The sequence below is a fragment of the Daphnia carinata genome, chromosome 4 (assembly GCF_022539665.2).
Source record: "Daphnia carinata strain CSIRO-1 chromosome 4, CSIRO_AGI_Dcar_HiC_V3, whole genome shotgun sequence".
Lineage (NCBI taxonomy): Eukaryota > Metazoa > Arthropoda > Branchiopoda > Diplostraca > Daphniidae > Daphnia > Daphnia carinata.
In genome coordinates, this window is record NC_081334.1 from 2,888,843 (window position 1) to 2,902,869 (window position 14,027).

Below are 14,027 nucleotides of genomic sequence, written 5' to 3' on the forward strand. Positions count from 1 at the left end.
TCAACAAGCGACATCTATATGCGCATTCCAAAAATTGAAAAATATTTTTAAAAAAGGACTAAGAAAAACAAAGATAGTCTGAGCTAATTGGACTGTGGGATAAATATATATGTCGTTGAATCAAAAAATTATTTTTAAACTCTCCCTCGCGGCTTTTTTTTTTGGACGCGACGCCATCTTTGATTCGGCACGAGCCACACGACGGCGACAGAAAATGCAACTAAAAGAAGAAAAAAAAAGACAACAAATGCTAAACAAATAATCGAATTCGCACGATGTGAAGCGAAAAAAAGAAAAAAAAAGAACTATTTGGTAGGAAAAAAAGGATGGGAGGGGGGCGTTTGATAAGCTATAAATTGTTAAAGAGGGGGGGAGACGACACACAACGACTAGTTTTGTGTGTGCCAGGAAATGACACGGCCGTATAAATAGAGAGCCCCGGTCACCATATGGCGTTACATCCCCCACTATTTTTCCACCCGTTCGACCTACTCTTTCACCTTGTATATATATATACACACACATCGTCGTGGCACACTACATCTATTTTACGAAGACAGAGAGAGAGAAACCCGAGAGAGAGTCAATAAATACTTAAGGCCTGGCAACGTCGATATTTCGTTTTATTTTTTCGGCCCCAAAATGGCGAAACCCACCCCCCCCCTCCCTCAAAAAAAGCACATGTTTGTTGTCGTCTGCATGTGGCAAAAAAAAAAAGAAAAGAAATGCGAGTTCTGGTTTCTTTTAATTGAGGGTAAAGAGAGAAATTTGTCTTAATTGTTCTTTTGATTCATTCCCTATCCATTATTCATTACCTGCGTTTTCTGTTTTGGCATGGCATTCTCCTTTTTTTTCTCAACTCGCCGCAGTCATCGGTTTCAGTTTGCCTACACACACACACACAGAAACTGACTAGTTGTAGCAGAGTGTTGGTAAGTGGTCTAGCAGTGTAGTGGTTTAGGTTTTTTTGTTGTCTTGTTTTCTTTTTCCCCATCCCCACACACACACACACCACTTCTTCACTCTTTATTTACCTGTCTGCGCCAAATTCCGTCGCGCTCGAGCAGCCAAGTGGCAAGCGCTCAACGCCATCTATGAACAAGTATCAGCTGACGATTAGGAAAAGAAAAAGAAAAGAGCGTATATAGCTTAAGCAGTGTGTGTGTGTATTATATTGTGTGTTGCATGTATTATATTGCCAGCAGCCCCCAGTCGCAAAGAACCATGTTGTTGTTTTCTTTGTGTGATCGTTCGCTCGTTAAATAATGAAACAAGCCAAAAAAAAAAAAAAAAAGAAGAAAAAGAGTGCGACCACACCGCTTGGCTGCGGTTCGTGACACCGTTACCAACAAAAATGCCCGCCAGGTTTCCCAGACTAAATGGAGCAGTATAAAAAGCTGTAGAAAACGGCAAGCCATGCAAAAAGGCATCACACACACACACAAAAAAAAGAAGAGGGAGGGAAAAAATAGAATGGTTCTATTATTGTTGTTTTGTGTACACGTCTATCGTCTGCACGTCGCACGGCAGCGTCGGCGGCATTTCGTGAATAGTCATGAGCGGAAATCACGCTCCGTTGGACAAGTCCCCCGAGCTCCTCTCCTTTTTTTTTTCTAAAAAATTCTTTCTATCGTTGTTCTGTTGTTGTAACTTAACCCACCCATCCCCTCCTATCTATCTTTTCTATCTGTTAACCGCCTGTGTGTGTGTGTGTGTTAGACGGAAAGTGCCGCGCAACGGAGCTCGTCGTCAACACGAGAGTTAAAAACAGACAAGAAAGTTTTGGCTGCACACACATTGAAAAAAAAAAAAAAAATAGAAAGTTTGATTTGATTTTATTAGAGAATTGTTTTGATTTTGGGAGAACATTAGAAAATAGAAAAAAAAAAATAAAATAAAAGTTTCCCCCTCAGAGAATCTCGGTCGATCGATTCACATCATTTTGGTGGATGTGTGGCACATCAGTTCTTTGTCCCTCTATCTCCCTTCTTTTTTTCAACCAGCTGGAATAAAAAAAAAAGAAATGGACTACAAAAAAAAAGGAAGAGGTCTTCAAACCGGATGTAACGATGGACCGGCTGGTTTGCTGCTGTATAATGCCAAATATTCATAACCGGTAGCGTTGACGCGCGTGTAACCTACACACACACAGTGTGTACGTGTGTGTCGCACACGCACTTTGACGATAATAACAATAGCCTGCCAAAAAAAAAAGAAAAAAAAAGAGATGGCAGAGACCGGTGGTCGTCGTCGTTTCTTTATGTTGCACCCACCCTCCTCCTATCTCCTCCCCCCTCTCAAAACTCTCACAGCCACCACTCGACCGGCACACGGGGGCAACAAAGGAAACCCCGAAAAGAATGAAAACTACTGTACAATTTACACACACACACACACACACACACACACAAGTACACACGGAGCTTGTGTAGTATATTCTCTTTCAGTCAGGGGGAAGGGTCGTATAATATTATTTTCTTTTTTTTTCATGACGAAAATGCAGACAACGCCATCTCTGTTTTGTTTTGTAAACAAAGATAATTTCTCCCTCCCTACTCCCTCCTAAAAAAAAAAACCCAAGAAATAATAATAATAATATAAAAAAAAAAGAAATTTCCCCTCACTCTCTCAATCCATAAAAAAAGAGACGGGAAACAAAGAGAAAGAAAGAAACACAAAAAGAAAATCGTGTGTTGTGTATAGAGGCGTATCACTTGCGCCAGTACTGCGCGATCTTGTGCAGCTGTTCGACTAGGGCGGCCATGACGGCAGCGGCCGAGACGTCGATCAAGTTCTGCATGTAACGCAACGCCTCTTCGTCGTTCAAATCCAGCCGAAATTTGTCTTGTACTTTACGGACAGTCTTGTCCGGCTCTAGCGCAATGTCCGGCACGCTAGCATCCACCTAAAAAAAAACACACGTAAATCAAAAGAAATACCCAACAGCCTCATTAGCACATTTTTAATGGGGCATACACTAATAAAAAAAAAAGGCTTTCAGCACAATAATAAACTATCAATAAACTCACCATCAGCGCGAAAAGGTTCAATATCAAATTGGCGTGTCTAAAAGAAAAAACGGAATGATTGATCAAAACGAATAAATAAGCAATAGCTAATTATTGCCGCATATGCAAATGAATGGAAACAAAACCTTCTCAGATGGAGGAACGTTGTGTAGCAGAGCTTCCTAAACTGCGTGTAATGCTCCGAATGGACGCCGCCCATGGCTTCCACCATCTCTTTGCTGAGTTTCATAGGCGGCGGCAGCGGTTTCGGATCGCGTCCGAGGATGTAGCCAAAATCGATGTGAAAGAGCTTGCCCGATTTGGTCAGCATCAAATTATCAAGATGTCGGTCGCCCACGCCCAGTAAGTACGTGATGACACAATAGCCAGCTACCATCGGTTCCCCCCGGTGGGCACAAAAACATGCCACGCTCAAATGTCGGCAATCGTTGAAAAAAATTAAAAATAAACGAAACATCACTTACCACAACTTCGGATGTAACTGCAAATAGACGTGTAAAATATTTAATTGAGCGCTTCTAGGGAGAAAAGGCAATCTATATATCGATTACTTATCCATGACGTCAGCTGCGATGCCGTAAGGTCCGCTGTCAGACGGATGGTACTTGCGAAAAAAGTTTAAGATGCTGCCTTCCGTGTCGCTGACTTCTCGCACCGATACGCTGTCAACGTACTGGACAAATCCTGGAACAAAAATAATGGAGATAAACTGACAAACAAAAACAAACAAAAAAGGCATTTTTTTTTACCGTGTCTGGAAGAGGTAGCCAAGACGCGATACGGTGTCAATTTGAGATCAAGATTCTCACGGCGGAGGAGTCGATCCATCAGTGAGATCATTTGCAGTATGAGCTGATCTTGACGCAGGTCGTCACCGTGTTTGAAAATGGCTACATACTCTTGGCCGCTGATGGTCGAAAACGTCAAACAGGCCGGCATCAATTGGGATTTGAATAACGTCGCCCTGGCGGATGGATGTGGAACAATCGATCAAGACATTCAAAGAACATTATCGATCGAAGAATGTGGAAGCAAAAAGAGAGAGTCAATTTTTCTTCTTACTTTTCCGCCACGATGCCTTTGATCAAAAGCTCCGGGTCCAGCAAGAACGGCAGCGGTTCAAACTCGAGGAAAGTTCCCCCTTTGAAAAAATCACGGTCTGCCAACAGAGTTCTCAGTCGTTCCATTTTCCTAATCGATTGATACGCAGAAAGAATAATAATAATAACAAAAAAAAAAAAAGAATCAATCACACATAATGCAGAGAGAAATAAAAAAAAAGAGAGTCGTACTTTTTCCGGTTGCCGCTCTCTCTAGCCACGGCTTTCATCAGGGAGACGAGTCGGTCAAGGAACTGCTGTTGCCGATTCAATATGGCCCGTCGGCGGCGCCATTCTTTACCACCTTTGGCTAAGGCCTAGACCACAGAAGAAAAAAAAAAGATCCAACGTGTGGCCACAACCTATCGCTCTCATTCATCCATTGATTTTTTTGTTTTGTTTTTATTACCTGCAAAAATTTTTTCATAACCACCAAATACATTTCACGGACCCGGGCGTCATGCTTCACGTTCGGTTCCGGATCCTCGCATTCTATCATAAGATACCTTCAGAAGAACGAAGCCATAAAAAAAAAGAACGAGATTTAATCCCAATCGTTAAGAACGATCAAGTGGGAAAATGGCGGTTGGAATTACTGACCAGTAAAAGTAGTTGACTAAGGCAGAATTGGCACAGGCTCGTTGGATGAGAAAAGTTGGCAAATCGACCGAATAGTCGCCCGATTCAGAATTGATGAATCGCACCGGAGCCGGCTGAGAAGTCTCCGCGGGAATCAGAGGAGACGATTCGAGTACTGGGCTCTCCATTTCAGTGTTGAATCTAGGATTGTTGTTGTTGTTCTATTTGAAATGACATTCTAAGGAAAGAAAAATGATAACGAGTCACGTACCTTTCGTCAATAGAGAGATCGTGGCCGACCTTCTCCGGTGAAGGGAAACTATCAGCCGAATTGAAACTACGGACGGACAGCATCAGTGAGCGGGGATCTAGACCGGCGCAAATCTCGTCGAAATCTTCATACTTGAGCGCTTGAACCAACTGAAGTAGATACAACTGCAAATCCTGTTACATCACAGTCAGAAGAATCAAGAGATTTACAGTTTGACCGGTAAGATGATCGACTTAGATCTTAATACCTCATCGGGGGCGTGCGACAGCCTCGAGACGGCGTACTTTCGTACTGTTGGATAAGTGAAATTAGGGCCCAGCAATTCAAGAGCGTCTTCCGGGTCAATTGGTGCCCAGCGATTCATTAAATCGACGGCTTGGCGAACTTCAGACGTCGACGTCCAGGTAACACACTTTAGAAACTTGGTCAATGCCTGTTGTTCAGGAATAATCAACGGGAATGGGTCGTGCGTGAAGATGGATTGACTGATTTGTATAATGTTACCTTCTTCTGATTCGATAGATAAAAGCGGAATCGCCACACGAGATCCTGTTCCTCTGACGCGAGTGTTTTCGTCGGCGGCGACTCGACGATGGCGTGTAACTGATCGCGCGTCCCAGCATCGGGTTTCAAATCGCGATCCGTCAAACCACTACGAACGGACCGGGCCAATTTGTGGTGTTTACCTTCTACTAGATTTTCAAGAAGGATCTCGTCGTCGTTGAGGACGGAATACTGGGACTGGGTCAGTTTCGTGACCAAATCATCCCCTCCTTTCTCGTAATAAACGACAGTGTACTGTCAGCAGAACGCGAAGAAGGTGCGATAGACATGCAGACACGTCGCGTGAAAATTTTAGTTCAAAAACAAACAAGTAAAAAGGAGAAATACCTCAACACCGTGATATTCGAGTCGAGGGAATTCCACCATGAGGTACATGTAGTTGGATGTCCGCTTTTCACGTTCGTTTATCAGTTCAATTTCCCGGAAAGTTAATCGATCCAACCAGTCAGACTGTGGTATTCGGCCGGTGTGATGGCGTTTGGTCAACTTTGATAAACTTTCCATCACTTCATTGCCAGAATCCTTTACTTTTGCTGGAGTTTTGCTAGGTAGGTTGCCATCTGCAACTTGATTGCGCCATATTCTCAAATCATGAAGTCCCTGCAAGAAATTTACATGCATTTAGAGATTGCCAAAGATAAGAGCACGAGTAGTGTAGTAGTACTTGTTTGTAAACGCCGAGTTTCCCGAATAAGGGCAGTGTAGTTCCACCGATGGGGATATATTTCCCCGGTCCGCAACATTCATAAATAGTCAAGCAAAGTTGAGAATTCCTCGGCAGGTCACAGTACTTCATAGGCAGGCTAATCCACTCGTTCCAGCTTTAGAAAAGAGTCAAAGTGTTAGGACCAAAACATCTCATCTGTTATGGGGTGAATGCTCATACTTCCATCTCGTTGTAAATGATTTATATGATGTGGTAATGGGCAATGTGTTGGGTTCGTTGTCTGACCAGATTTGACTTTTAATGCAAAGCTCTGGGCAAGTGTCTTGATAAATGCCACTATGCTTTAATAAAGGATCCTTCAGCAAATCTTCATATGTTGGCCTCTCAAGTTTACCTTCCAATGAGCCTCTGCAGATAGATACCATGTTGACGAAATTAACGGTAATCAAAAAGGAGACAGATGGCTTACATTTTTATCTGAATATTGATATCTAAATCACAGCTGTAGAGGTAGTGGAACCGAGTTGTTCCTGATGACGATCCAGTTTCTGCCATCATGACAACACTTGGAATATTTTGCTGTGTTTCATTCAAACTTTCACACGATCAATGTTAATAACTATGAATATTTTTGTTTAGGATCTGCCACTTAACGAATTACGGGTCGGAAGGTCGTAATCGCAGCAGAAAAATAACTCGATTCTTTTAAATCGTACAAAAGTGAAAAAAAAAACAAGTACCACAATATTTAAAAGGGTACAGTAGGGTATAACTGTCTATTACGCATATGCAGGAACCACCAGATAGTACACTAAATCCCTAACAATTAAATAACAACTACTTCTCCACGAAAACAATTTGTTTCTCTAAGCCTTTCGAGTAGCAGACGAACGAACGATAACGTTGCTCAGGTGTACCACCAGAGGGATGCCATAATCGATTGTACCGCTTGCACGAATCGATCTTTGAACTAAACTGTCGGATCCCACACCTAAAAACATTGAGGAAAATTCGAAGACGTTTGATGACATGGCAAAGGGAAATCAGTCTATTCTCGGAGAAAACATGAGAAACGTACACTTCAGATCGCGGACTTTTGTTTTAATAGGATTTGCGTTGGCGGGTTTCGCTATCTTTAGTTACTGGGGTCTTTCTTCCCAAAATAGCGATCTCCAAGACAAAATCGAACGTCTTGAAGATAACCTCAACATCGGGTATGTATTATTGTGGTACAAGCTCATTACTTTTTAGTCACACGTGTTTTCCATTTTAAAGTACGCGCAAGCAAAGAGATCTAGAAGATGAACTACAGGCCATGGTTAAAAAATCAAATGACCTGCTGAAAGCTAATGCGAAGTTGCAGTCTGAACTGCAGCAAAAGGAGAATCTCATTTCAGCACAGGGTATGTGTTACAGTGTATTACTTGGATTACTAGTATTAATTATAGTTCATTTGTAGGTGTCGAAGGTTCCCAATGGCGTGATAAGGTACGAAATGCAGAAACAGAAGTCGAAAAGTTCAAAGCAGACATTGCAGACAAGGTGAAAAAGTTACAAGATCTGCAAAAACAAGTTGCGTCCTATTCTCAAGATATTTTGTTTAAAGAATCAAAATTGAATGAAGCACAAGAACTAATCAAAAAGGTATAACTCCCAAATAGCAAACATCTTGCAATAGCTAACACATCTCTATTTTCTATCTAAGCTACAAAAGGATCCCCTCAATGTGCACAATATAACTGATCATTTATCAAGTAAGTAGTGTTATTATAGTTATGCAAAATCCCATTATGGCATTAGTTTTAACTAACTTGATAATGTGAACTGCCATGTGTGATATTAGTGGGCCGTGCACCGGCCATAGTATCCGCCGCCGTTGGCGGCATACATGTACATGATCCGGCTGTAGAGGGAATGATCTTCCATGGGGTTCCATTACTACCCCAGGAACCCCCAAACGTACAGCGTCCCCGACCGTTGTTTAGTGTCAACACCCTCAACAGTTAATGCGGTTTATCGAGCGAAACTTCACGTACCGCTAGACATTACCAAGGACAAATACTCTTGCTAATAGAATTCCCAAAAGAACTTGCGTGGCGAATTTTCCCGCCCAGTCTTGTAAAGAAATTTACATTTTGCTGCTTAGGATACTGCACAGTGTTGTGCTTCCATTACCATGTGCTATTTGTTTGTTTTTTTTACAAGCACCATGGCGAAATAAATTTTATTATCGTTATTTTAATTATTTTGAATGTGATATCGGTTTAGATCTGAAAGTCGCAAGCAGTAGCTCAGCTTCCCCGGTCGCTGATTCTAACCTTGTCCTCGCAAAACCCAACAATGAAAAATCCGATGATGATGTAGAAAAGAAGCTTGAAAAACGGTATGTCCTTAGTTTAACAGATTTGCATGTATGTTTCACACTATGTTTCTATTGACAGCCAAGAGAACGAACCGGTAGTGGGGAGGCCACAACTAGAGGAGAGTGCCAATGCAGTGAAACCCGATGAAGAACTGGAGCTGGTGGATCCGAAAGAGAACGTGGTGGAACACCCAGAACCGGAGAACGATGAGACCAAATTCAAAGAAATTCGAGAAGAAATGGACATTGGGGAAGTAGATAAGAATGCCGCGAACGCAGTGGAGAATTCAAAGGAGCTGAACGAAGTCAATGAAACCAACGTAATCAACGAACCCAACCTAATCAATTCGCAAGGTGAAAACTTGGACGAAGAGCCCGCACTTGTAGATACCAACCCACGATTCCGTAACTTTAAGGCTCGTGTCATGCACAAGAAAACGGATGAAGATAATTTACCCGAAGATCAGGAAGTCGAAAATGAACACGAAGATGACCGAGGAGACAATTAAAACGTTGTGGTGCCAACCTCTTGTTGTATTTGTTACAAGGATTTCATGTTATCTTGTCACTTGTTTTTTTTATGCGCCTTTTTTTTTTAATCCAATGAATGTATTCTCATTTTCTTGTATTAGTATTCTTCCGCAAACCATTTCTTGCAAATTTTTTTTTTTTTTTCTTTGTGTATCTATCTTTCTCATGCCTTAGGGTAACGGACGCAACAATTGTCGATTTGCGATAGGTTATGTCGGCTATGTTTCGAAGTATTGTTATAATACTTTTTTTTTTCTATTAGGTTTTGTTACGTTTATGTGTTGAATGCATCAAGTCGTACAAGACACAAGCTCACTTATTATCCTCATACTGTAATCGAGTCTCTTGTTACTCAGTCCGATTAATATATTAACAACTGAAATCTATCATGGACGCGGTTCAATGATTTTTCAAGCTTTTAAAACAAGTATCAAGTGAAATATCTTCCTGTTAATAATGAGCCTGAAGCATCGAAAATCAAAGGTAATAAATTAAACAAAGATCACAATTTACTTAAGCCATGCACTTAACTATTCTTCATGCTATCTAGATGTCATACCAGGTGCAGCCAATGAAGTGAAATGAGCAAACGAATAGAACTATGTTCGCTTCCGGAGAAGATCTCGGATTTTTAGCCAACACACCACACGTAATAACGAAGGAGATGGTAATAACATTTTTGGTCAGCATCATCGAGTCCAATAAGATACTCCACGCTTTCTTTCTTTTTTTTTTTTTTTTAGACCATTGCATCGAATATTGGCTACCACCCCGTTATTCAGTTGTGATCCTCAGCTTTGACATAAAGATCGCGAACGTGTGTTGTTTGTTATATCTGAAAACCCCCAAGAAGAGAAAGGAAAAAAAAAAAAGTTAGTTAAATTACACACACGGCATTGGTCACAAATGCGCTTTGGGTGTGACAAGTCCACTCTATTATACGGCACCAACGCGAGAAGATCGCTCTATACACGGTCACGTGTTTGCATTGCCAATGTCCCTATTAGGGTCGGAGAATAAAGCTGAGCCAGCTGCACCCCACTCCCCTACTCGTTCACAAGACCATAACAATAACGCAAAGAAGAAGAAAGAAAAAAAAAAAAAGTCCATCACAAATGATGAGATTAAGGTTTATGTACGGTGTGGTAGTCAACAAGATCTCTTATTGTATCTATACGGTTAGGACCTTTTGTTTGGCTGCCGATTTTGTTTGAGCTCAAGTCAACTCCACCCCCTTGTCAAGCTTTTTTTTTTTTTCCTATTTAACTATTGGTCTCTTAACGCGCATGATCCACACAATGCACTTTCTTCTTTTGACAATACCAGGTGCCTCTATAAATACCGGTTGGCACATGTCACTCAAGCTGACAATCTAAGTGAATTCCGTTCCAAACAACCATCAAAGACCGGTTTGAGAACAAACAAAACATAAAAATGGACAGCAATTCTAGTTCGTTTCATCATTCGTCGTACAACTGTTCGTCACCGGATTCCGAATCCAACTCGAATCAGGAATTGATGAATGCTTCAGCGCTTGAGGAGCAAATCCGACAGTCCAACAATCAGGTATCGCTCAATAATCAATCATGTTACCATCATTTAAATATATATTTTTTAAATTCATTCAAAGATAGGAACCGTGATATTGTATGGCGTGCCAATCGTCTCGTTGATGATGGAAACCAAAGAACGGCTCTGTCTGGCACAAATTTCATCGACGCTTTTAAAAGATTACTCCTACAACGTAAGTGAACTTCCCTTTTAAAACAATTAGATGATTGTGCCATCCCAAATGAAAGTGAAAAATGAAATATCTTGCAGGAAATTCACAATCGTCGCGTGGCGTTGGGCATCACTTGCGCTCAGTGCACACCTGTCCAGCTCGAGTTGTTAAGACGGGCCGGAGCGATGCCCGTTACATCTCGTCGTTGCGGAATGATTACCCGTCGCGAAGCCGAGCGTCTTTGTAAATCTTTTCTTGGTGACCACAGCCCGCCTAAACTGCCGGAAAACTTTGCTTTTGACGTCAGTCATTGCTGTGCATGTAAGTTCTCTTCTAACTTTTGTGCGAAATGGATTTACGTTTTATTGCTAATGATGAAATTGGATAGGGGGTTGTCGGGGCGCGTTTCTTCCGTCGCGATACAATTCGTCACGAGCCAAATGCATCAAATGCTTTTATTGCAGCCTGTTCTTTTCGCCCAACAAATTCATTTTCCACTCGCATCGAAGCCTACCTGACGCCAAATACATTCAACCAGACGCGGCCAATTTCAATTCGTAAGTTTATACTCAACCAATCCATTCGCTATACATAGATGTAGGCCTATGCGTTCAAATCACTTCGTTGTTTAGACGCATCCCCGCTCTGTTAAAACATCCTAATCTCATGCACGGCATTTTTCAGATGGCGCAGACACATCCACCTGACTGGATCACCGCCCGATCAGGTCATGTTTGCTTGGGAAGATGTCAAAGCGATGTTTAACGGAGGCAGTCGGAAACGGGTCGCTAGCGTTGGCGGAAACAGCAGCGGCACTGCCGTGACTAGCACATCCAATCAAAATGCATCCGGTACTGAAATCAACGCCAAGCAGAGCCAGGACGTTACAGTTCCAGCTAAAAACACGAAAACGACAAAGAATTCTAGTGCTAATAAGAAAGCCAAAGTTGAGAACAACACCCTACCTGAAGTTCGAACACCGGAAACTGTTCCAGTAGTAACGACAACAACTTCTTCGACGTCCAGCAGTCCTGGACCGATTGCTGTTCCGGTGACTCCGCAAGTCTACCACCATCCGATTCAATCGCAATCGCTACTTGCCCGTTTGAATTCGATAATACCAACGGCCGGGCCACTTCTTGCCAACAAAACGCCAACCGATTCGCCTGGCCAGGATTACAGCATGACCATGTGGAACGCGGCTGGAACTGGCCGTTTCTGGTCGCCCTATTTGAATCCGCTTCCGTTTAATCCCTACAGCTATTATAACTATTTGATCAATAAATCGGATCAATTCTCGTTGATGATGAATCATTCGGGCAGCGGATGGCAGCAGCTCGTTACCAACAAACCTCGGATCAGTTCAACTGTTACCTCCGCAACACCTAATCAAGTTCTGAAGGCTGGATTGGACGAGAGCAAAGCCAGCCATACGCAAATGAATCATTCTTTCATCCAAGAAGAAGAGGCGGAAGCTTTCGTCGATGTGGAATCCACCGATCCAGCCCTTGACAATTGAATGTCCTTTCTCATCTTTTAGAATTGAAAAGAAAACTGTGTTTAATACGGCCATCGTTCTAGTCACCGGTGTTTTGACATTTCCTTGTTTCAAGTAATGAAGCAGCTGGCCGAACGTATAATTAAAGCTTACCTTATATTGTTATAAATTTGGATGTTTCTCTCTCTCTGTCCATAGTCGTCTTATTTCAATGTATCGATATTTATAGTCAATAATACATCACTATGTTTTTTTTCCGGTCATTCGTCAGCTTGATTCAATTAGCCAAATGGAATGACAGGCTAGGGGGTTTCCTATATAATAAAACTTATGCTTTCGGTCTTGTGTGTGTTTAGCGTGTTGGGCCTCGCTGACTGGAGCGTGTCACCATGTCGCGGTCTCTTATTATATATTCCCAACCGCTTTTATTAATCACTCCACTTTCGGTTCTTTTTTTGGGTTGCGTTATATACCTGACGGGCGCTCGCATCGTTTTTTTTTTTTATTTCTACCTACCTTTTCTTGTGTGCCTGTTGTTTGCTTTACACCGCTACCAATTAATTAAATGGAGAGAAGGAGACTTGAAAAAAAGGGGGTCGGTACGATAGTACAGTATTAACAAAACTGATGGAGAACAGGATTGGTCACGTGTCGTGTCACGTGACCCTTTCAGCAGCAAATTCGTTCACCCTCCATTTCTCTGGATGTTTTGTATTTTTTCTCTCCCCCTATCTAAATGTATGCAAATTGATGACCATTTCAACGCCTGATCCCACGATTACATTATCGGAATAACGTTAGGTTTTCCTGTTTAGGATTGACTCAAGTAACTATCTTTCCTGATAGTCTAGCCGATAATAGAATTCTCTTTAAAAAATTCTTTAGAAAGCAAAATGAATGCGACAAATATTAATAAAAGGTAAGATAACTTGGGCAAGGGAGGGTTCAGATCGAGCGCACTTGCGGCCACTTGAACTGAGAGGGGCTTACGCCAGCCTTTATGTAATCACTTTGAAGAGGTGCCCTTGTCGTTTGAAAATCTCAGATTGGATGCTTAGCTTGTTTTACGGGGTATGTGTGCCGCAGATGTCAATGTTTCAATGCGACTGGATCGCATCGCATCGAGCTGCCCCGTATTGTGCACGGATGCGGCAAGCGCTACTCCCGTCCGTACTTGTTTCGTTCAAGCCAACTCATCGAATTATTTCGAATGTCTGTAATAAAAACGAAAGAGAGAAGAAATAAGAGCGCGCGAGTTATTTTGCTTGCCTACATAGATGTCGGAAGTATACATACACTGTGCTTTTGGATGGACCTCCTACATGCCGGCGAACCGATCATGTATACGGCGGCGTGTAAAAACAGGCCGGCACTTAGTTGGGCCCAAGAGTACTGTGAATCGAGAGGAATGGGCCGGTTCGTTATACCAGCCCCACACCCTTTGCTTTCGTCGTGACCCCCATGAGAATCATTCCATCAGATGAGATGTTCCTGAATGATACAGCCCAACCCTGCGATTTACATATGTTGTGTAGCATCGCGCGAGGGTCCAAGACGGTCGGGAAAGAACGCGGTCACGCTCTGCTGATTCTGTGCTCAACCTTCATTTATATAGGCCTATCAATTCAAGTTTAGACCTGCCCAGTTTAGTGTCTAGCTGTTCTTGTTTTTTATTTGGATTTTAAATAAAATACGGAGGATGG

General features: G+C 42.2%; 3 protein-coding genes across 4 annotated transcripts; 2 read left to right on the forward strand and 1 right to left on the reverse strand.

Moving 5' to 3' along the window:
- Positions 1-2,387: 2,387 nt before the first annotated feature.
- On the reverse strand, positions 2,388-7,074 carry LOC130694843 (phosphatidylinositol 3-kinase catalytic subunit type 3-like). Its single transcript, XM_057517942.2, has 17 exons — positions 6,680-7,074; positions 6,430-6,618; positions 6,208-6,364; positions 5,871-6,143; positions 5,484-5,777; positions 5,227-5,412; positions 4,980-5,152; positions 4,730-4,909; positions 4,539-4,635; positions 4,322-4,446; positions 4,092-4,220; positions 3,779-3,993; positions 3,581-3,713; positions 3,494-3,510; positions 3,155-3,398; positions 3,030-3,066; positions 2,388-2,905 (listed from the first exon to the last, which is right to left on the reverse strand). Exons 1-17 carry the CDS (start codon positions 6,766-6,768, stop codon positions 2,711-2,713), a joined length of 2,733 nt encoding a protein of 910 aa, XP_057373925.1. The 5' UTR covers positions 6,769-7,074; the 3' UTR covers positions 2,388-2,710.
- Positions 7,075-7,167: 93 nt separating this feature from the next.
- LOC130694847 (uncharacterized) lies at positions 7,168-9,489 on the forward strand. 2 transcript variants are annotated; one of them, XM_057517948.2, is made up of 7 exons: positions 7,168-7,424; positions 7,486-7,613; positions 7,670-7,854; positions 7,916-7,964; positions 8,054-8,212; positions 8,479-8,593; positions 8,652-9,489. In XM_057517948.2, exons 1-7 carry the CDS (start codon positions 7,240-7,242, stop codon positions 9,079-9,081), a joined length of 1,251 nt encoding a protein of 416 aa, XP_057373931.1. In that variant the 5' UTR covers positions 7,168-7,239; the 3' UTR covers positions 9,082-9,489. The 2 variants fall into 2 exon arrangements, with proteins under 2 accessions (XP_057373931.1, XP_057373932.1); XM_057517949.2 differs by lacking the exon at positions 8,054-8,212 and having other exon boundaries at positions 7,172-7,424.
- A 1,043-nt stretch (positions 9,490-10,532) lies between these two features.
- LOC130695201 (ski oncogene-like) lies at positions 10,533-12,555 on the forward strand. Its single transcript, XM_057518323.2, has 5 exons — positions 10,533-10,669; positions 10,734-10,847; positions 10,925-11,147; positions 11,215-11,383; positions 11,511-12,555. The coding sequence occupies exons 1-5, from the start codon at positions 10,538-10,540 to the stop codon at positions 12,343-12,345; spliced, it is 1,473 nt and encodes a 490-aa protein (XP_057374306.2). The 5' UTR covers positions 10,533-10,537; the 3' UTR covers positions 12,346-12,555.
- The last annotated feature ends 1,472 nt before the right edge of the window (positions 12,556-14,027 follow it).